Raw genomic sequence first — 25,361 nt, 5'->3', positions numbered from 1 at the left:
GAAATAGGATTAAAGTTATATTAAAAAATTTAAAGGATGCAAACGACTTAGTACAAAATTGTAATTTAAAAAATTATAATCTAAGAGCTTATATACCGAATCATCTTTTGGAAGTAAAGGGTGTTGTACGAGGTGTAGATACACAGTTTGATATGGATTACTTGTGTGAAAACATTGAATCGACAGCAAAAGTACTACAAATTAGGAGAATGCACCGCAGAGTAGAAGAAAATAATGAGATAAAATATAAACCTAAACAAATGATTATTGTCACATTCGAAGGAAATATTTTACCTGGACAAATATCTATTAACAGAGTCTTTTTTCCAGTTGAACAGTTTGTTGGTCGTGTAACACAATGTTACAATTGTTTGAAGTTTGGGCATGTATCCAAACAATGTAAAAGCACTTCTTCCTCATGCATTAACTGTGGTTCAGAAAAAAATCAAAATCACAAATGTGAACAAAAAGATAAATTCTGCATACATTGTAAAACCAGTGGACATGTATCTATAGATAAAAAATGCCCTTATTATGACAACCAAAAGAAAATTAAAAGCATTATGTTTAATTATAAAGTTTCATACACTGAAGCAAAATCTTTTAGTGAGTCTTCTTTTGCCGGCTTTACAGGGAATAACAAATTCTCACTTCTGACTAACCTTGATGAAAATTTTCCTTCTTTAACTGCAAATCAACAATCTCGTTCATCCGAACCTATTTGGCCAAGAAAACATCGTTTACAAAATAATATGTCTCTAAGTCAACCTAGTACATCTAGGAATATAGATAATTTTGAAAGCACTAGAAAGAAACGTAAAGCAGGATCTCCTATCACGTTATCTCCCACTCAACCTCCTTTATTTCCTTTTCAATTTGGTCCATCTAAATCACTATCATCCAATCCACATAAAACAAATACTAATGATATCGAATTTATTAAAAATAACTTGTTTAAATCTTTATTTACATATTTTGATAATTTTTTTAATAAAATACAAACTCGATGATATAAAAAATATAAATAACGAAACTCTTAAGCATGATATTAGTCTAGTATTGGAGGATACTTTTACAAATAAATAATTTTCTTGAAGATTATGCAATGGAATGCACGTTCTGTAATATCTAATAAAAATTCTTTTATCCAATTTTTATCAGAAGAAAATGTAGATATTGTTTTATTGAGCGAAACTTGGTTTAAAAAAAATGTAGCGTACAACTTTAAAGGTTATAATCTCATCCGGAAAGATCGTGATGATGGCTATAGTGGAGTAGCCATTCTAGTTAAAAATAATCTCAATTTTAAAGAAATAAATATCCTTAGCAATTTTAATGATGAAATTCTAGTTTGTGGATGCGCGGTAAATTGTGGGAAAAATTCGATTAATTTTTTATCAATTTATCGAGCACCAAAAACTAAAACTAAAACAGATGATTGGGTTAAAGTTTTTTCTCAAGTAAAAGCTCCCCTTATAATAGGTGGAGACATGAATGCACATAATGTATTATGGGGATCTAAAAAAAGTGATAATATTGGAAAGCAACTAGAGATGGTTGCAGATGATCTAGAGTTAGTAATATTAAATACTGGTGGACCTACATGTTTAAATCGGCCTGGTGTTAATGATTCTATGTTAGATGTTACTTTCAGTTCTTCAGATATTGCAAAAAAAAATTACATGGTCTGTTTTCTTAGATACACTTGGTTCGAACCATTACCCTATTTTAATAACAGTTGCCAACGCCTCCCATTCAAATGAAAAAATTTTACCTAAAAGTAAATGGAATATTAAAAAAGCAAACTGGAAACTGTATACAGATGTTGTAGACTCTCTCTTTGAGAATAATATGGAATTTGAAAACACTGGCGAAAAGTATTGCTTTCTTATTAATAGCATAAATGAGGCTGCAGAAAAGGCAATACCTGCTTTTAAACCTTTCACTAGCAAAAATCATCTTCCGCCTCCATGGTGGGATAATGAATGTAGTAATGTTGTGAATAACAGAAGACAAGCGATTAAATTATATAAGAAATCTCCTACAATGGCCAATTACATACAATGCCAAAAACTTGTATCAGAAGCCAAAATATTTCTAAAAAATAAAGCCAAAAAGAGCTGGATTGATTGGTGCTCAAAGTTGAATAAAAATATACCGTCAGCAAGCTTATGGAATCAAGCTAGAAAATTAAACAGAAAACCAATTTCTTCTATAAAATGTTTTGACGATTCCTTAGAAGAACAATTTTTCGATCAAATTGCTCCACCGTCTGTAAAAAATTGCAAAACTTTTGACTATTCTTCCAATAAGCAATATCATTTTTTGTTGGAATCTTTTAATACATTAGAATTGGAATTTGCCTTAAAAAATCGAAATAGTACTAGTCCAGGTTTAGATAATATTAAATATCCAATGTTACTATATCTTCCCAAAAGTGCCAAAATTTTACTATTGGAAATATTTAATGATATAATCATGAATAATTCAGTAATAGCTCAATTTCAAGATGTAATCATTATCCCCATACTCAAACAAGGGAAAGATCCTAATTCCGTTCACTCATATAGACCTATCTCACTTATGTCTTGTGTACTGAAAACTTTGGAACGGATGATTAAACATAGGTTGGAATGGTGGTTGGATAAAAAGAAGTTACTTCCAGATTTGCAGTTTGGGTACAGAAAGGGCTGTGGTACCATAGGTGCACTTGCCACATTGGTAACGGACATTCAGAACTCCTTCTCAAGTAATATTTATTTACCGACAATAGTATTAGATATAGAAGGAGCATATGATAGTGTTTGTCTCGATATTTTAATGGAAAAATTAATAAAAAATTTTCATATACCACCACAATTGGTAAACACTATTCTTAACTTTTATTCGTGCAGAAAAATTTACCTGAGAACAAACAATAATAAACTTATAGGTCCTCGTTATAATAAACAGGGACTACCGCAGGGATCAGTTTTAAGCCCTCTATTGTTTAATATCTATACTGCAGATTTGCATAAGATTTCCATTAAAAATCTCAGCTTTAAAATAATACAGTATGCTGATGACTTTCTTATGTATTCTTCTACCAAAAAATACGATAACTGCATTCAAACTTTAGAAAAAATACATGATAGATCCAAAAATTGGTTCAAACACAATGGGTTTGAAATTGCATCAAGTAAATCAAGTATTACTATTTTCACTCGACACAATATCCCAAAACTAAATCAGATAAAATTGAATGGGTATGATTTTAATTTCAGTTCTTCAATTAAATATTTGGGATTGATTCTCGATCGCAAGTTAACTTGGAAACTTCACGTTGAGTTTATGTTGGATAGATGTAAGAAGGGTCTAAATTTCCTCAAATCAATTACAAAAACATGGTGGGGTACAGATGTGGAAACTTATTTGCTTTTCTTCCGATCTTATATTAGATCAATTATCGATTATGGATGCATATTATATGGTTCAGCAAGTAAACATATTCTGAAAACAATAGATGTGTTTCAAAACTCAGCATTGCGTATTTGTTTGGGTGCCATGAAATCGACGCCTATTAATGCTCTACATGTGGAAGCTCTAGAAAATCCTTTGGGCTATAGAAGAGAATACCTCAGTCAAAAGTTTGTTATTAATATACAAAATCGTAACACTACTCTCTACTCAAATATCAGAAAACTGAACGAAGAAGATTTAACTAATCGATATTGGAGACTTAAGAACTCACCTCCACTTTGTGAGGCTTTTAGAAGCCTGACAAATTTTGATTATGACTTCAAATCAGAGGATAATCTTCACATCGAACATTTTTATTCGTGCTTGCAGCCCATTACTGTGATACAACCGAATTACCATGTAAATTCTTCTGTTAGCTCGAATGTTTTGAGGTCCTGTTTATCTAGTCTGTCAGACTCTTTAGTTATTTATACGGATGCCTCAAAGTCTATGTTTGGTACTGGGTGTGCTTTCTACATTCCATCAACTAATACAGAAAAACTTTGTCGACTAAATCCTAGTTTTTCAATCTTTAGTGCTGAAGCTGTAGCAATATATGAAGCATTAAAATACTTTGAAAACACTCAGAATACATCTGTTACAATAGTATCTGACTCATTGTCGGTTATGTTAGCAATTGAAACTTTAAGTTTTCCTAGTAACAACTCAAATATATATGTCTTTCAAATTAAAAAACTTGTTTATGACCTTCATAAAAACCGAAGAGTTGTTCATTTTTTGTGGGTTAAAGCACATATAGGTCTTAAATACAACGAACATGTTGACCTATTAGCTAAAAAGGCCATTGACACCGGAACGCAAGCTGATCACCAAATCTGTAGACAAGACGTATTAACAATAATTAAAAATAATATCAATAGTAAATGGAAACAATCTTGGCATATATATAGTACGCAGTCTTCCTCGCAATATGCTTCTATACAGCCTTTAATCCCAAGTGATTATTGGTTTAAAAATTATTCTGTTCCACGAAGGTATATAACATCCATAATTAGAATAAAATTTGGACACGCCTGCTATCCTAGTCATCTGTCCAAACTAAAAATTGTAAATTCAAATTTATGTCCAGACTGTCAAAAAGAAGGTGATCTAGATCACATTTTCTTCGAATGTAAAAAATATACAAAACAAACTGAAGATCTAATAAAAAATTTAGTCAACATCAAAATTTTTCCTCCGTACAATATGTGCTATCTGCTATCTCTAAATATAAGAGCTGTAAATGAGTGTTTGATGGAATTTATTTGCAAAAGTAAGCTTAATATTTAACTGTATTTAGAATCCTAACCTGTTTTACCCCATTTGTTATTACCTTTTATCCGTGACCCAATCTAGTTTGTCTTAAAAGCAATGTCTTGATGGGTCCCTAGACGAGAAACGAGTGTCCATGTTTTATCCCTATCCTATCCTGAATAATAATTTTAATGCTTAAAATTTGTAATGCTACTTAAGTTTGAAATTTATATTATCTTTTTATTCTTTCTGGGTAGAAAATTTTCATGTTGTGACTGGCTGTATGGCACTTGCCTATGCCATTAAAACAAACAAAAACAAAAAAAAAAAAAACTTTACCTACGTAGTAAATATCGGATCTTTTTATTTCAAATTGAACTAAGACGAAGTCATTGCTCTCTGGTGGTCTATCTAATGTACGTAAAAGCCATTCTACACAGTCATCTTCCTCCACTTCATCTGAGATATCTGATTAGTCATCATCTGTGGAGAGGTCTAAACTAGACTCGACATCTGAAATTTTTATTTTGGCATTGTGATTTGCTTTTTTTTTTCTCTTCATTGGCTTTACAAATTTTTCTAATGGTTCTTTGCTTCTGTTTTTCCAATTTCTCTTGCCTTTTTAAAACTTGTTCTTCAATCTCCATTTTTTTCGGGCGTATCAGTCGCTAACATGGACTTTCCTTTTTTTCTTCGTCTTTTTGTTGTCTGGTCACTTACTTTCTTGGGATATCCTCGAAATATTCCTGGAGAAACAAAATTCGCTGATTTGTGTTCGCTAACACCGCTTGTTGATGGGATCTCGTATAAATCTGTCTTAGACTTAGTTTCTTTTATTTGTAATGGGACTTCTGGAATTTCAACCATCGCAATGGTTTCAATTAGATGTGCATTCTTGGGATTAGGAGGCATACCCATATTCTCCTGATTATTTTCGTCATTGGTCATGTTAAAATGAACAGGGTTATCAGTCACCTTGCTGCATAATCATCTTCAGTAAAAAACATTGCAGCCAAATGGCGTAATACCAGTCTTTTTAAATGCGTTGGTAATTGTGGCTGGAGTTATTGCTTTTTCATGGGCTTGTCCAACACATGCAGCAACTTCATAAATGGTAAAGGAGTTGCCAGGACAATGAAGCATTCAACTACAGCCCCATTGTAGAATTTTTGAAATGGTCCAAAAATACCGACATCTAATGGTTGTAATTTGTGGGTAGAGTGTGGCGGAAAGGTCAAAATAGTCATCCCATTCTCCTTGGCCAGATTCAAGTACTGAATAGATATATGGCTTTCATGGTTATCATATAATAAAATGGGGGGGTTTATTTTTGAAGATCCACTGCACTTAATGAAATGCTTCATTACATCCACAAGTATGTCGGAATTTATCCAGCCTGTTTTACAAGCTAAACCTAATGTGCACCGTTAACCATCCTACTGTGAAAATGAACCCGAGGGTAAACTATTGCTGGAGGAAGCCAATTTCCCGCTGCACTGACAATCATACAGGTAGTGACCAGTACGCCCTTCTCTCCAGAAGTTATTTTGCTTATTTGCTTTGAACCTCTTTCTGTTAAAATTTTAATTTGATGTTTTTGTTGTGTTATGGTCGCCATTTCATCGAGATTAAAAACTCTTGTCCCATCAGCGAATCGTTCATTCCTTTGGCAACAAGCCTGTAGCTTATTAAAAAATATTCGTACATTTGCCTCATTAAACCCAATCGCTCGAGCCAAACTGCATCTATCGGGCGTCCTTACTAAAACCTCTCATCCATTTCCTCTTCAAGTTTCCTAATTTTACATTTTTCATGCATCTCCACGATATGGACTTCAGCCATTTCGTAGACTAGTTGCCTGCATTCTAAAACAGGAAGTCCATAAAACATTTTAGCACAAACCATTATATAATTCGCTAACATGTCTTCCTGCTCTTTGTCAAAAATTCGTCTTATATCATATATTGACTGCATACGAATTGGTTCTTGAGTATTTTTTTGTTTTTGTACGTATCGGTGTAATGTTTGATGTGGAATACCTTTTATATTGTCTCTCAGTGGTTGTCCAGCAATTACCATAGCAACCGCCTCTCGCATAACCGATGGTTCATGCTTTTTCAGCTTTCGTTTTTCGACGACTTTACTCAGTTTCTTAATCTGAAATTAAAGAATTTACTCTATTGGTTTTCTGTGCCAAGTGTATGTGCCAAGTGTCTGTGCCAAATGTATATATTTGTATATTTACAATACGCCCTACAGTAAGACATGTCCCACTGTAGGACGTGGCACTTTGTCCCAGTGTTGGAAACTACACCATCAGTTAAAATTGTAGGTTTTTAATTTTTAACATTATATAAATTTTTTTACAAAAGTCTACCCTTTAATAACCATTTTTGATCACATAGCTGCGATACAGCAACCACTCCTAACTATTTAATACAATGCACAGCAACCAAAAATTACAAAAAAAAATACTCACGTTTTCAACTTTATCTCACTCGAAGCACCTTACATACGGAACACCCTTCAAACGTTATATTTAAACGTACTATCTATTTTACGGAAAATACATTACTTGTCTCACTGTGGGACCTGTCCCACGGATGGACACTTTCCCCTACTGGATAATTGGTAGAAAAATGCAACTAACAACAGAAAACAAAGTACTTATCTACAAATCTATAATAAAACCCGTATGGACTTATGGGATATAATTATGGGACACAGCCAGTAATTCTAACTTGGAAGTTCGTCATCGAGCTATGAGCTGTTCGACGTTAGTGGTGAAGTGTGCAGACTAAAGCGGTATAACTAAACTTAATTACTTAATTAGATTTTAATATTAGACTCAAACAAATATTAATTAAATTTTTAAACATTAATTGAATTTATGTTCTGTCATTATTGAATGTTTAGTCAAAGGGATACTTGATTGGAAGTTCCCTCTACATTACTCTACATTTAACTTATTGTTTCTAAGGAAGGAACAGATTGTTAAAATAAGTGGGGTTAAATAAAAAAAATCGTAGTGAAAATTTCTCTATGAAAAACTCTCTATAATACTGCTCTGATGTTATTTTATTGTAAAATGGCCAAAATAAAAGTTATAAGGCCCAAAAGAAAACTCAAAAATTTTTAGTTATTTTTGTTTATAAATTTTTTATTTTCTATTTTACGATGATAAGTAATGGAAATAAAGTTGTAGAAAATTTAATTTGCTACAAATAATGTTTTAAATTTTCTGTATGGTTGCTAATTTAGGAGATACAGCGCGAAAACCCTTTGCTCCCTTTTTTCCAAAATGGTGGCCGGGGTACAAGTGTGGCCACCCGGCAAACTTGAACTTATACTAACCACCCCTACATAAAAAAATAAAATTGCGTCATCTTAAAAATGTAATCTTAATATAACTTTAAATGAATAATGCCTACTAACTATTTGAAACGAAACTTCAGGAAGAATAATTTCAGATCACGACACGAAAACTCCGAAAACAATATGCCATTACCCAAAAAACGTCTTGAGCTTACACTCCTCAATAAGAATTACAGCACACGTAACTATTATAACTAATACTTAACAATCAAATGTGTGCATTCAAAATTGGAGACAAACGTTATAGAGCTAGAAAAAACTATTGCGGCAAATCACTATTCTACATTGCAATTCGTTTTCAACTTTATGTATTATATTTTTTATTATAAACTGTGTAAATAGAGTATATTCACTGAAAATCATTTCCTAGTAAAATCCTCAATTGCTAAAATTCTAGTATCGTTGTAACTTCTTAATTTCATTTAATTATATGTATTTTCATCTTTTTAGGCTCAAGTTTTACCTGGAGAAAAGGCTGTTGTAACTGCAATAACTGCTAGTCCTAATAAACGTCATCTAGCTGCAGGATATTCGAATGGAAACATACATATTTACGATTTAAAATCATCCGAAATCATCAGTATATTTTCTGGTCATAAATCAGAAATTACAACTTTAATTTATGACAGATTTGGCCACAAATTAGCTTCTGGATCGAAGGTAAAATTTAAGGTTTTGGTGCAGTCATGTCATATTTTTTAATATTTAATTATTTAAAAATATAGAAAGTATAGATTTATGAAGAGAACGTAAGAGAAATCAATTTAAGAACACCTTGTAGATTAAAATAAAAGAAGTAGGTTTAATATTATTCCATGAGAAATATTTATATTAAGATTTGATTAATGGCAAACAAAAGTTGTTTTTAAGTATAATTTTATGATAGTCAAATGTAAATTAGTTTTAGATCATAGATCACTTATAGAACCCACAGACAATACGATCTGTCGTCCGACTTGTTGTTCAACTCAAGCAGTGTTGGTAACACTGGAAAGTGGAATTATTGCACCCAAGGCCGCAAAATAGTAAATTTAAAAAGATTATTGTAGATGAGAAAAAATAATCTTCAATATAAGTAAACGTTAAATATTGGGTTTGCAGCAATAAAAAATAAAACGTGTACTCTTGTAAATTTTTTAATCCAAGCTTTCGGACATTGGTTATGTCCTTCATCAGGGAGCTACGAATGTGATGAATAGTTTGTTAACGTTGGTATAATTAATTAAAAAATTCACTACTTACAAACTTAATGAGGTTGTATCATCAATAATGTTATATAATGTTGATAAAATTTATCACAGTCTGTCATCTTTGTTCAATATAAAACCTATTTCTATATTTAAAATTAAAAAATTACTTTACATTCGCAACGCTTAATTATTATAAACACATTCATGAAATTGATATTCTTAATTTTAAAATTATTTATATATATATATATATATATATATATATATATATATATATATATATATATATATATGTTATATGCATTGTACCAACTAATGTTGCTGACCACGACGATTCCCAGGGTATCAGGTTTCTGCTTCCAAGTACCAGAGCCGATAAGGATGCGTACACATGCAGAGTCAGCGGGACCCAAGGTTTTTGCATGTTCCCACTGAGTCAGCAGTTTCTAATATTATAAAAGCACTTGTCTTTATATTCGTTCATTTTTCTTTAGTCTTAAGTACAGTATAATCAAATTTGTAACACGTAACTTTATTTATTGTATTTTGAAATAAATTTAATTTTTAAAAAGTCAAAAAGGTGTTTCGTGATATAATATATATATATATATATATATATATATATATATATATATATATATATATATATATATATATATATATATATATATATATATTATATATTAATAATATAATAATTATATTATTAAATATTTAAAATCGATTTCCGTTTAACAAAATTTTAAATTACGGCAAAACTATCAGTCCTAGTTATAGGACATCCGTATATCATTCGAAAGAGAAAAATTTTTTAAATTTAATAATTTATTAATATACAGGATGTTCCATTTAAAATAAGCCTTATATTACACATTGAATAATCCAATAATGAAACTTCAAATTTTGAACACCCTGTAAATAAATGTTTAATAACAAAAAGAGAAATCAAACGATTTCTACCTAGCGAAACCGAATGTGTTTCCTAAAACTTGCGAAACAAACAGCTGGATAAATTACTCGGCAAGGGAATCTAAAATTGCATTCCACATGCCGTTCATCCTGGTCAAAATTCGTAGTGAATTCAGTTTCTGGTACTCCAAACGAAGTAAGTAATAAAACATAATTACGGTATTAGATTTTTGTTTTGCTACAGGGCAGCGACAACCGCTTATACGTATTTCGACCTCTTTAGGTCTCGTCAGAACGGTATAGCCACTGCTCTGAACCAAAACAAAAATCTCTCCCGTCCTAGACAATAGTTATCAAAATAACTATATACGGACGTAACTACGCCATCTAAAAACAAAAAAAGAAATCAAACGATTTCTACCTAACGAAACCGAATTCAAATTTTTACCACAATTATTGTTACAACAATTATTGTTACTTTCGATTTTTAAACCCATCATATTGACATATTGTTATAAACGAAACCAGTGTAGTTGTAAATACATTATTTGTAAATAACCTAAAATTTTTATGTCTTTGAATTTGTATTCGTTAGGAATAGGATAATTAGTATTAAAATATGATAAAAGAAAATAAAAAAAAATTGTTGAAAATCTGATGTTTTTTAGATTTTCTACGATTTATCAAGTGAAAGGCAACTGCGCAAAGGTTACAGTTTTCAAAAATGACGTAGATATTAACGTTATGTTTAATTTTTTGTATTATTTTAAGTATTAAAATAAGTTTAATATTTAAATAAAAATAAAACTGTAAAATATATGTATTTCGTTGAATTCATAATAATAATAATAATAATAATAAGATGTACCTATAACTTCTTACGTGCTTACGAGTACACACTCTTTTTTTGAAAACAATTAAATACATAACGAAACATAAAGAATTTTAATAAAACAAATAATACAAAATGAATAATGAACATAAATAATATAAAATAATCAAAAACTTAGTATAACTAAAAATGTTCAGATACGTAACAGATGTTCAAATTGCTTGCCATCTTGTGCAATACAACAAGCGATTCTATCTTCGAATGATTTACTTACATTATTTAACATAGCAGGAGTTATTGAAGCAAACGCGTTTGTAATTCTTAATTTCATGTCATCTCTAGTAGTAGGAGGTGTAGCATATACAATATTTTCAATATAACCCCACTTAAAAAATCCATCTTGGTTAGTCCTGGTGACCTAGGGGGCCAATTATATGAACCACCTCTACCTATCCATCTGTTTGTAAATTTTCTGTTAAGGTAGTTCCTAACATTACGTGAAAAATGAGCAGGAACTCCGTCCAACTGGAGCCACATTTTTGTTCGTAGACTAAGTGGAAGGTTCTCAAGCAGTGTCCAAAAATCTTGTTTTAAAAAATTTAGGAAATTTGTCCCATTGAGATGTCCGTCAAAAAAATACGGGCCGATAACGTACTCGCCCATAATGCCGCCCCAAACATTAACACTCCATCGGTGTTGGCGATCAACAGTACGAAATAAATGTTTATTTTCTGTGTCATAATAATGAAAATTATGTCTATTTACTAGACCATTATTGTGAAAAGTCGATTCGTCTGTAAATATTACATTTCTAAAAAAATCAGGATCTTCTCCAACTTTATCTAAAGTCCATAAACAAAAGTTTAAACGGTTACCATAATCTTGTTCTGTCAAATGCTGGTGAAGTTGAATGTGATACGAATGAAAGTGGTTCTCAATCTCTCAAAAACTTCCTTGTGTGGGTGTCTTCTATCAGGATACTTTTGAGCATAAACTTTAGAAGCTAAGAGACAATTTTCCAAACATTCTCCAATGCAAAGTACCATGTCAACTCTTTCATGGATAGCGTAATTCTTCATTTTTAGAAATAATAAAAGCTAAATATTACACACCAATGTTTATATTTTGACAATTACCAGACCGTAATGTCAGAAAATGACAATGCCATACAATGACATTAACTAGCTATATCTTTTGTTTTAAAATCAATATACCCATGAAGAGTTTAAATAATTGTAAATTACGCAAAAACTATGAGACTTAAGTATAGGACATCTTTATACCGTTCAAAAGAGGAAACTTGTTTTAGTATTACGTGTTTGGGACTTTCCATTTTGTATAATATAGGATTTTTAGGTCAGTATTGCAACAGTGTGTAGTTGCAACCTGTAAGACTAATGGACTCGCCCGAGTGGCAATGTACATGTACAAGGGGAGTAAGGTTGTAGAGAAGTTGTTATAATGGCGGAAATAACATAGCATTGTAAATTTGTTTGGTTAAATAAAAAATTGGAAATATCAGTTGGGATATTAATTTTGGCAAAGAAAACCTACGTTAAGAAAAGTTAAAGTTCTTAGCGCAATCATTATGAGTAATTAATATCCATGGTGTTCCATTTAAAATAAGCCTTATATTAGATATTGAATAATCCAAAATTGAAACAAAGTTTTTAACACCCTGTAAATAAATGTTTAATAATCAATAATGGAATAAATTTAACCATTACCCAACTATTTCGCTGTAAGGAAAATTTGTTATATAAATAAGTCGAGAATTAGTCTTCTTTAAAAAAAATTTTTGCTTATAATGTACTAAGTTGTGGTTTATTTTGTATTATTTGTTTTATTAAAATTCTTTCTGATTCATTGTGCATCAGCAAGTAAAAGTATAAAGTATACACATTTATTTACAACTACATTGGTTTCGTTTATAACAAATATGTCAAAATGATGGGTTTAAAAATCGAGAGCAACAACTAATACAAATATTTTGAAATCGAAAAGAAAATTTTAAATTACACCAAATCAATCACTCCTAGTTATAGGACATCCATATATCATTCGAAAGTGGAAAATTTTTTTGACATAATTCATTAATATACAGGGTGTTCCATTTACCATAAGCCTTATATTACACATTGAATAATCCAATAATGAAACTGCAAATTTTGAACACCCTGTAAATAAATGTTAAATATCCACATTTAACCACATTTAACCAATATCCAATTATTTAGAGGTATAACCAATTTTATTAGAATTTCTTAAATAAGTTAGGAATGAGTCTTCGTTTAAAGCTTTACATTTTAAGAATATTCCACATAACTCAGAACACTCTGTACATAGGTATAGGGAAGTCTTATGAAACTATACCTAATTTTTTGCTGACAATTAGAAAATGTAATAAAATATAGGGTGTCCCATAAGAAAAAATATAACTTTAAATTCTCAAAATCTTTTACCGTTTCGCTGTAATCTTCCGTCCCGTTAGTGGTGACTCACCCTGTATATATATATATATATATATATATATATATATATATATATATATATATATATATATATATATATACAGTAGACCCCCTCTATAACGAGAACTGAAATGGCAGACTAATTACCTCGTTATAAGCGGATCTCGTTATATCCAACAACAATAATACTGTGCATACATATGAATATGTAGTTTTCTAAAACATTAACTTTCTATAGTGAAGCCATTCGGAGCAATATAAGATGCTAATAAATATTGTTTGAATGGCGTTTTTAAAACAAAGTTGTTTACTTTTATTGTCAAAGAAATGCATTAAAACAAAAAAGAGTTGTTTACTTTTACTGTCAACGATATACGTTAAAACAAAAAATCTGTATTCTGTAAATATGTATAAAGCGTATAAAGTTATTTTGTCTTTTTTGACTGCTTTAAATTGTCCAGTATTCTATCTATCATATTTTCTAAAGATGTGAAACAGTTTTATTCTTCTTCATTTGCGTTTTGTCCTTGGATTAAGTTTCTGACAACCTTTAAAACACGTGTGAATGGTCAACCCAATACAATGACACTTGTGAATCATAAATTTTACATTTCCAAATAAGAATCATAAATTGTAAGAAGTTTATTGCGGGCGGTCCGCAGTTAAAAAGGGTATTTATTTATAGCTACGACCGGGCCAAAACGTAAAAAACACGTTTTTCAATCTTATTTTTTCTCGTTATAAGCAAATTTACCTCGCTATAAAGGGTTATAGTTCAATAGAAATTTCACGGGACATCTACTGTACCTCGTTATAAGCGAAACCTCGTAATAACCGTGTTCGTTATAAAGGGAGTATACTGTATATTTATCCAATCCCCCTTCGTATCTTATGAACGGTTATTGTTATAATAGTGAAATTTGAAGGGAAGTAATAAATAGACGTACGGCTTCTCAACTAGTCAATACTGGTGACGTAATAGTGACAGATGACGTTACAGTGCAACTGAGACAGATAATTTTAAATGGGACCTTATGGCAAGTGATACCTCGTTTGCATGGTATTGAAAAAACTTATTCAGTCATAATAATTTTGTTTGAGTTTAAACTCATTTTGATGAATACATTAAATAAATACTACAATTGTAGCTTCTCATTTAAGTAATAAATATTTAACAACCAGTTCTTATAGAAATTGTTCAAAATGTGCTCCATCTACTTCCATCATCTAGTAATGCATCATATTTATAAACTCTTGCCGTACTCGTTCAAATGTGTCGGGGGAAATTGCCCTACATTCTTCAACATTTCGTTGTTGCAAAATGTCAATATTATCGGGTGCTATAGCGTAAACTTTACATTTAAAGTATACCCACAGAAAAAAATCTAATGGTGTGAGGTCCGGTGACCGAGCTGGCCATTCTATCGTACCTCGTCGTCCAACGTCTTACTGCACCATAATGGTGTGCAAGAGCACCATCTTGTTGAAACGTTATTTTCAATTTGCCGAATTCATGTGGATTATCCTCCAGAATTTCAAGTATTAACGGTTCAATTACATTTTGAAACATCTCCAGATTCACTTCACCGGTTAAGTTAGTATTGAGAAAAACAGGCCTAACTATGTTGTTTCCCAAAATAGCTGCCCAAACATTTATTATTATTTTTTTGAAATTGAGTGTGTTTCACGAAAGACGTGAGGATTTGTGTCACTCCAATACCTCCCATTGTGTGTGTTAACATTTCCATTGAGAGAAAAAGTACTTTTCTCATTAAAACAAATTGTTTTTATGTACTCGGGCTGTTGGTTGATTTTATTGGACATATTTTCACAGAATTCTAGTCTTCGGTCGGGGTCATCATCTGAAATTTGGTGCACAATTTTTAATTTATATGGATGAAATTTGTTTTCAGCCAACACTCGGTGTACTGTCTTTTGACTGAGTCCATGCAACTTGGGCTGTAAAATGAGTAGAGTTCACTACCATTTCTGAAATTATGTCAATTTTTTTGTCATCACTAATTGTTGGTCGACCAGATCATTTGATATCTTGAACACTACCTGTAGCTCTCGATGTAGGTCGATCGGGGTACCTCTCATTAAAAAGACGTTCTGCTGCATGGAAATTATTTCCACATTCACCAATTATTAACACAGCTGCTATTTTGTCGGCTACTGTGTAACAAAAAATGTGGGACTGCGAGGTTTAGGACGCCAATATAATAAAAATGTGTATGTGTAATGAAACACAAGTATTTTGAGTAATGTAAAGATAACAAATAATTTAAAGCTGGTTAGCAGAAGGTGCCGGTGAGTGACACTCAAAAGAGGATTCGGCCAATTTGCATGAACTACAGAGAAAGTATATATATATATATATATATATATATATATATATATATATATATTGATATGATATAGGAGAAAGAAAAATAGTGATTAGAAATTAATTGCACTTAAAATTTTTCTTAAAATCATACATGCCAGAATTTACAAGAAATGCGAAGAAAATGTCGGTGAAATGCAATTCGGATTCCGCAATTCTATGGGTACACGTGAAGCACTTTTCACCTTACAAGTCCTACTTCAGAGATGCCGCGATGTCAGTTGTGATGTCTATATTTGTTTTATTGACTACGCCAAGGCATTTGACCGTTGTCAGCACCAGAAGATGGTCACCGCACTACAAAGAGTTGGATTGGATGAGAAGGACATTCGGATCATCATGAATTTATACTGGAACCAGCGGGCTCAAGTCAAGGTCGAAGACCAGCTGACCGACCAAGTGAAGATCATGCGAGGAGTAAGACAAGGATGTGTGCTATCGCCGACTCTTTTCAATATATACTCTGAGGAGATTTTTAATGAAGCCCTCACAAACCTAGACATGGGAATCCGAGTGAACGGTGAATACATCAATAATATCCGCTACGCCGATGACACTGTGTTACTAGCAACCAGCCTAAACGATCTGCAGGCCTTACTAGACCGAGTGCGAACTGTGAGCGTAACATACGGACTGAACCTTAATATTAAGAAAACTAAATTCATGGTTGTCAGCCGTAAAAATTTAGATCCCGGGGCACTAATGGCGGGTAGCGAAGAGATCCAGAGAGTCGACAGATTCACTTACCTCGGAACTACCCTCAACGTACAATGGGACTACGCTCAAGAGATTAGATCCAGAATTGAAATGGCACGGTCTACATTTATTAAGTTGAGATCCTTGCTGTGCTGCAGTGATCTTAGTTTGGGAACCAAGATGCGAATAGTGAGGTGCTACGTTCTTCCAGTGTTACTGTATGGAGTTGAAGTCTGGACACTGACGCAAGCCACTGAAAAACGAATCGAAGCCTTCGAGATGTGGATATACAGAAGGATACTAAAAATATCTTATGTGGACCATGTCACCAACGTTGAGGTCCTACAGCGCATGACAAAAGAAAAAAGTGCTTAATTTAATTAAACAACGCAAGCTTGAGTACCTCGGCCACGTGATGCGGAACGAAGAAAAATATCGAATTCTTCAACTTGTTATGCAGGGTAAAGTATTTGGCAGAAGAGGACCGGGACGCCGTCGTATCTCGTGGTTGAAAAATCTCCGACAATGGTTTGGGATGACCTCAGCGGAGCTGTTTCGCAGAGCAGTCAACAAAACCATGATAGCCTTGATGATCGCCAACATCCGGACCGGATAAGGCACTGAAGAAGAAGAAGAAATTAATTTATAAGTTACACATTAGATAATATTAGATATTTGGTTATTTTAATAAGTTATATACTAGAGAATTTTATAAAAATATATTTATGTGAGGGCATTTTTAAGAAATTAGCATATAATAATTGTAAAAAGTTGTATTTTAATAATTATAATGTGGTAGATATATTTAAGTGAGCCATGTGACTAGGCAACCAACTATACATACTCTCCAAGTGACATTTTAGGAAATAATTGGGAATATAAAGTGGGGTTATAATAATATATTGTTTAAAATGTGTATTTTATTAAATTAGAGTGTTAGTTACTAATTTAAATATTTATTCTGATCTGAAAAGCCTAAATGTAAACAAAATTATCAATAGAAAATTAAAGAATTCTCCAGAATGCAGAATTTGACCTTTGGAACATTCTGGAATAATGGTTATGTCTGTGGAACGAACATATACTTTTTTCGAGAACATCCATATAGAAGTAATAGAACAAATGGAACATGATCTCTTACCAGATGATTCTGGAACATCCAAAAAGATATAAATACCCGTGATTTGGATTCAAGATGGCAGTTTTAGTCAGAAAGTTTAAGTCAAGCAGTCAGAAAGTTTTAGTAAGAAAGTCAGTCAGAAAGTTTTAGTAAGAAAGTCAGTCAGAAAGTTTAGTAAGAAAGTAGGTCCAGTGCATTCAGTTAGTCAATCAGTTACAAATAGTCCAATTGTTTAATATAGTGAGTTAAATGAAGATTAAAAATTATGCATATATTTTAATGCACATTTATAATTATACACAAATAATTATTGAAGATTAAAAAAGTATATTAGAAGAATATTGGATGGATATTGGAAGAAATTAAAATTATATTATGATTGGAGATTAGTATAAATCAACTTATAATAATTGGATATTGGTATATTGAAAAGAAGAATAAATATAAATGCTGTTTCGCTGGTTTGCTTGGTGGTTTATAAATGCTGGTGAAGAAAAATATATCTTAAATTGGTAGAAGCTGATAATTGGAAAAAGTAATTTCACAAAAACAAGGATAACCGAAGTACGAAGACATTTAGTGGTGATTAGAATCTATATAGTGGAAAACAGTTCATTTAGGCATTTAGTGAAAGAAAGGTACACAATTTTGTTAATATAATTTAGTTAGTGTCATAACGATTTCAATTTTGAAGATAGTTTGTTTAAATTTTACATTGTCTATAGAATTTAATTAGTTTTATAAGAATATCAATTTAAAGATAGTTTATTTTAAATTTACATTGGCTAGGTTAGATATATATGTGTGTTTCATAATAGTTATAATAAAGATAATTTAAAAAAGTACTTACAAACTAATTCTTTGAGAACCGCGATAAAAACCCTATATATTATATTATTAAAAATACTCATTGCTCATCATTCAAACAAACAATACATCATAACAATATATATATATATATATATATATATATATATATATATATATATATATATATATATATATATATATATATATAAACAACGCAGTTTATTAGGGCTGCAGTCAGTAGGTTTGGCCGTGATGTTATAGAAACACTCTTTTGACTTTTGGTCGAGGTTTCGGAATTTTTTATTCCTTCTTCAAGACACTGTAATTAGAAGAATGTGTAAATATTTACAACATATCTCAAATTGTCATTACAACTTACTAGTCGTTGAGATTATTTGTGTAAAGCTATGACACTCAACATTAAAAACACACATATAAAATATAACATGTAAAATAATGGACACAATACATTTTAAAATTTAGTTGGAAAGTTAAAATTTTGTTAGTAAGATCTTTTAATGGTGTATTTTGACTGATCCATAGAGAACAGAAAAAAAAACAAAAATAGTATGATTAAAAAGTAATTAGGAGTTTTTGCTATTATATTACTGGAAGTAGTATATTAAACCTGTCTTGATAGTATGCAACATGTTTTGTATGCAGGTGTATTATGGTGTGTATATGTAAAAGTAAATCTTTATTTTATTTTTGATGTTTTGTCAGTAAGTAACAATAAATGTTGCTCAATTTATCTATGTCTGACTTTTTATTTATACAAGACGTATTAGATTTTATGAAACACATTTCCAAGAAAACACGTTTTGAATGGTTTTTTTTTTCCTTTGCCAAAATACAGGAATCTTCAAAATTAAATTCATGTTTTAAAGTTAATGCATGTTCTGTGAGCGCACATGCGTTTATCTTTTTGGTTTTTATGTCGCTGCGATGTGATATTAATCTATTGTGAAAATTACGAGATGATTCTCCGATATACACGTTCTTACAATTGGCACACGGTATAGAATAAACAACATTCGATGACTCCTGTATTGTGAAAGGATCCTTTGTCTTTGTGTACAACTTCGATACCGTTTTCACATTCTTAGTTGCAATTTTTAAGCCACTAACATTTTTGAAAATGTTCATTGGCTTAGGTGTGAGAACTTAAATATAGGGTAGGCAGCCGTACGTTATTTTAGATTGTGGTAACTCTGATGTGTTCTGTGTCAATGTCTGTGTCAGTTGTCGGACTTCATTCACCTCATTATTATGAAAATTTTGGTTGTCAGAAAATTGCAAAGGAAAAGGAGAACCAAAAATGAGTTTATTCAAAAGCCCTGTAGAATAGGAGTTCTCTTGTAGTATAGATCTCAACTTTTTTAGTCCCTTGTCCCTGAATTCGATGTGAGATAAGTTGATAACCCTAGTTTTAAGGGCCAAAACCAAATTTGTTTTCATCTTAGATGGATGTTGAGAATAGAAGTTTATGAAACGGTTACTAAAACAAGGTTTACGATACCACTCCGTCCTTAGCATGCCATCACTGTCAACACTCTCACTGTTTTGACTCTAACATCTTTTTGTTTAATGGTAATTTTTTTAAACAAATTTTTCGCACCCCAATGGGCAGCAAAATATCCCCCATACTATGTAACTTTGTATTGGATAAACTTATAAGAACATGTAAGGAAAAGATACCTTTTCACATACCTTTTATCAAACGATATGTAGATGATTTGATCTTATCGGTCCCTGAAAACAAAGTAACTGATGTTCTAAACACTTTTAACGCCCAGTGTGAACACTTAAAGTTTACGGTTGAGAGAGAAGCTGATAATATGATTCCGTTATGATTCTGATTATTGGTGGAAACAGATATACACCTATAGCAACAATGCTTAGCATGCTGCAGTGGGTTTTAGTTCAACAAAGGGTCTTTTACCTTACAATGTTGTTCATTTATAAAATTCTAAATAATTTGGCCCCTGCTTACTTTTGTGAGTTTATTACACGGAATTGTGATATTCACAATTACCCTACTCGAGGTAAGTGCAATTTACACATTGTGAAAACAAAAAGGACGGCTTCAAGAAACTCTTTGTTGTTTAAGGGCTTTGATCTTTTTAATAAGCTTCCTCAAACAGTTAAAAGTTGTTCATCTAAACAAATGTTTAAAAGCAAATTAATGGACCATATTAAAAGCACCAATAGTTAGGTAGTTGTTTTGTTGTCATGTTTTATGTTATATATTATTGTTTTATATTTTTTAATAAGTGTAGATACTATATTTTAAGTGTAATTGTTATTTTTTATCATATATGAATGTTATAAATTGATTAATTTTGTACGTATTAGGGCTTTCCCTATTTTTGAATCAATAAACTTCTTCTTTTTCTTCGTTTTTAGACATGCTTATACATCGTGGCAGTAATGGCATGCTAAGAACGGAGTGGTATCGTAACCTTGTTTTAGTAACCGTTTGATAAACTTTTATTCTCAACATCAATCTAAGATGAAAACAAATTTGGTTTTGGCCCTTAAAACTAGGGTTATCAACTTATCTCACATCGAGTTCAGGGACAAGGGACTAAAAAAGTTGAGATCTATACTACAAGAGAACTCCTATCCTACAGGGCTTTTGAATAAACTTATTTTTGGTTCTCCTTTTTCTTTGAAATTTTCTGACAACCAAAATTTTTATAATAATGAGGTGAATGAGGTCCGACAACTGACACAGACATTGACACAGAACACATCAGAGCTACCACAATCTAAAATAACGTATGGTTGCCTACCCTATATTCTAGTTCTCACACCTAAGCTAATGAACATTTTCAAAAATGTTAGTGGCTTAAAAATTGCAACTAAGAATGTGAAAACGGTATCGAAGTTGTACACAAAGACAAAGGATTCTTTCAGAATACAGGAGTCATCGAATGTTGTTTATTCTATACCGTGTGTCAATTGTAAAAACGTGTATATCAGAGAATCATCTCGTAATTTTCACAATAGAGTAATATCACATCGCAGCGACATAAAAACCAAAAAGATAAACGCATGTGCGCTCACAGAACATGCATTAACTTTAAAAGATGAATTTAATTTCGAAGATTCCTGTATTTTGGCAAAGGAAAAAAACCATTCAAAACGGGTTTTCTTGGAAATGTGTTTCATAAAATCTAATACGTCTTGTATAAATAAAAAGTCAGACATAGATAAATTGAGCAACATTTATTGTTACTTCCTGACAAAACATCAAAAGTATAATAAAGATTTACTTTTACATATACACACCATAATACACCTGCATACAAAACATGTTGCATACTATCAAGACAGGTTTAATATACTACTTCCATTAATGCAGTAGACTCCCTCTATAACGAGAACTGAAATGGCAGACTAATTACCTCGTTATAAGCGGATCTCGTTATATCCAACAACAATAATATTGTGCATACATAAATATGAATATGTAGTTTTCTAAAACATTAACTTTCTATAGTGAAGCCATTCGGAGCAATATAAGATGCTAATAAATATTGTTTGAATGGCGTTTTTAAAACAAAGTTGTTTACTTTGATTGTCAATGAAATGCATTAAAACAAAAAAGAGTTGTTTACTTTTACTGTCAATGATATATGTTAAAACAAAAAATCTGTATTCTGTAAATATGTATAAAGCGTATAAAGTTATTTTGTCATTTTTGACTGCTTTAAATTGTCCAGTATTCTATCTATCATATTTTCTAAAGATGTGAAACAGTTTTATGCTTCTTCATTTGCGTTTTGTCCTTGGATAAAGTTTCTGACAACCTTTAAAACACTTTCCACATCTTGTCTATTAGGACCCATATTATTAGGTGTGAATGGTCAACCCAATACAATGACACTTATGAATCATAAATTTTACATTTCCGACTAAGAATCATAAATTGTAAGAAGTTTATTGCGGGCGGCCCGCAGTTAAAAAGGGTATTTATTTATAGCTACGGCCGGGCCAAAACGTAAAAAACACGTTTTGCAATCTTATTTTCTCTCGTTATAAGCAAATTTACCTCGCTATAAAGGGTTATAGTTCAATAGAAATTTCCCGGGACATCTAATGTACCTCGTTATAAGCGAAACCTCGTAATAACCGTGTTCGTTATAAAGGGAGTATACTGTATAATAGCAAGAACTCCTAATTACTTTTTAATCATACTATTTTTGTTTTTTTTCTGTTCTCTATGGATCAGTCAGAACACACCATTAAAAGATGTCACTAACAAAATTTTAACTTTCCAACTAAATTTTAAAATGTAATGTTTCCATTATTTTACATGTTATATTTTATATGTGTGTTTTTAATGTTGAGTGTCATAGCTTTACACAAATAATCTCAACGACTAGTAAGTTGTAATGACAATTTGAGATATGTTGTAAATATTTACACATTCTTCTAATTACAGTGTCTTGAAGAAGGAATAAAAGAATTCCGAAAGCTCGACCAAAAGTCAAGAGTGTTACTATAACATCCCGGCCAAACCTACTGACTGCAGGCCTAATAAACTGTTTTGTTTGTTTATATCGACATTCAATAATATCCAGTATTTCTTGTATATATATATATATATATATATATATATATATATATATATATATATATATATATATATATATGTACATATATTAATGTGATATTAAAAGTCAGAGGTGCGCCAAGCAATTAATTAGCTAATTAATTAATTAATTAAACTTATTTAAATGATGCAATTATGATTTTATCACACTATTTAATTCTCTTATCTCAGGGTTATATTCGTGCTTCAATATCTATGCTTTACGTATGATAGGTAAGGTTTAAGGAATACCGGATACAAAATTATATATTGATATATGATACAAAATTATATATTGAAATAAAATCCACACTCAAATATCTTAAACAAAAAATATCTCATACAATGATTATCAAAATTTTGTTCTACGTACGTGAACCTTCAAAAATTAATGTTATATACTATATAAATTAAAATTTCAAATCAAAATTGTTGTTCTATATCTCCTGATAAATATTTCTATTCACAAGGAATCTACGTTCCTGTATTTGGCTGTATACCATATATTAAAAAAATTTATTAAAAATCCTTTGTAAAAGGTATATATTTATTTTACATACAAATATATACCTTTTACAAAGGATTTTTAATAAATTTTTTTAAATATTTCTATCTTTTCTGAAGCAATAAAAAAAAACTTTGTTGATAAGGAAAAACTGACGAATGGTAAAAAAAACTATCTCTCTGAAGATGAGTTGTCTAAATCCTTGTTCCTTGTAGCCTACACTATCTATTCTTCGTAGTTCCCTAGGTAATCAGCAATCTTACAACAAATTATTGTGAGCCTCTCGTCTTCAATGATCTCCTTCAGATGCACGTATCGTTCAAAAGACGCTAGCCTCTTCTCCTCTCGATAAACTGAATCTCTCGTTCCGGCCTGAACAGTGACTCTTGGAATATATAAGTAGAAAAGTATGACTTACAATATTTTACTGGATCAGCTTCCGTCAGGATACACTTAGTCCACGAAAACTCACAAACATTCACTTCTAATGCTTACTATCACTTGGGAACCACCAAAGAACGACTGTTCGCCTTGCACCCTTGGAAAACAACTGATTATCTTTTCTCCCTCAAAAATCTAGCTAAACTCTCATTCTTACATAGCTATCCCACCTTTTATAATCTCCTCCAATCAAAGCTCGTCATACGTATCCCCATCTACCATTTAGATAACACACAAACAATTTTACCTACAATTATAAATTTCCTAAAAACTATTAACATGCTAATCGGTTCTACAAATTTTTAAAAACTAACGGAGAATTATACATTTTAAAAATTTCGATTCTATTGTCTTATTCACCGTATCGGCGTACAAGTCTATTTGGAAAATCCACTTTCATTGTTCCATTATTTCACTTAAGCTACCTCACTTCACTCGAATATATATTTTACAAAGAAAATAATTTATGCATATCTTAAATTTTGTTTACTACAGGTAATCCAAAGATAATGGACTTTCATTTCTTCGAAATATCTTTTATAGTTTATCAGTTAAAATATTTTTAATTATTATATTTTATACTTTGAGCATTATTATTATATATTAAGAGCAAACCAATATTATTTTCAATTTTACATAGCATAACAACTCCCCGCCATTTGATTTGCCGAAAATTCTTTGTTAATTTTTTTAATGTCATAAGTTTTCCAGGATCAAATTATTTCACTATGTTATTAAAATCTACTCATGATACTGATATATGTCGTGAATGTTAAAAATACCCCGTATATTGCCTGTCTCTATGTTCGCTAATTCATAACTCTTTACCCCTTTTTCCGTATTGACCCTATATGGACTTTCAAATACCGGCATCAATTTAGCACAAATACCATTTTGTAAATTCGACACCCTCAGTGCCCTCACTAAGACTTTATCTCCTTTCTGGAATGTGATTGGCCTTCTTCTTCGGGTCCTCTCTTGCCTTTGGAGATATTTCTCTCCACTTCGTCTCAATCTTCTTTGAACCATCTCGATCACTTCTTCGTATTGTCTGGGGGCGGTGTCTTTCCACGGTCTTGTAGGCATTGTTCCTTTCATTATATATAAAGGCGTCTCTTTGGTAACCGTATTTGGTGCACAGTTCAAATACGTCACGATCTCAAACACTTTTCTGTCCCAATGCCGATGATGTTCTTCAGCAGCAATTCATAGAAATTTTGTGACTTCTTGTATAAAACGCTCCGAAGGGTTGCTCTGTGCTTATAAATTTTGTA

General features: G+C 31.4%; 1 protein-coding gene across 3 annotated transcripts in view; it reads left to right on the top strand.

Annotated features, from left to right (window-relative positions):
• The window catches only part of LOC140443500 (WD repeat-containing protein 3), a 730,789-nt gene that overhangs the window by 71,205 nt on the left and 634,223 nt on the right, over positions 1–25,361 (top strand). For all 3 annotated transcript variants that reach the window (XM_072534812.1, XM_072534810.1, XM_072534811.1), the window contains exon 2: positions 8,578–8,787. In XM_072534812.1, coding sequence (XP_072390913.1) covers positions 8,578–8,787 — 210 coding nt within the window. The remainder of the gene's footprint in view (positions 1–8,577; positions 8,788–25,361) is intronic.

This window comes from Diabrotica undecimpunctata, chromosome 6, assembly GCF_040954645.1.
Source record: "Diabrotica undecimpunctata isolate CICGRU chromosome 6, icDiaUnde3, whole genome shotgun sequence".
NCBI lineage: Eukaryota > Metazoa > Arthropoda > Insecta > Coleoptera > Chrysomelidae > Diabrotica > Diabrotica undecimpunctata.
This window is presented reverse-complemented; position numbering and strand designations above follow the sequence as displayed.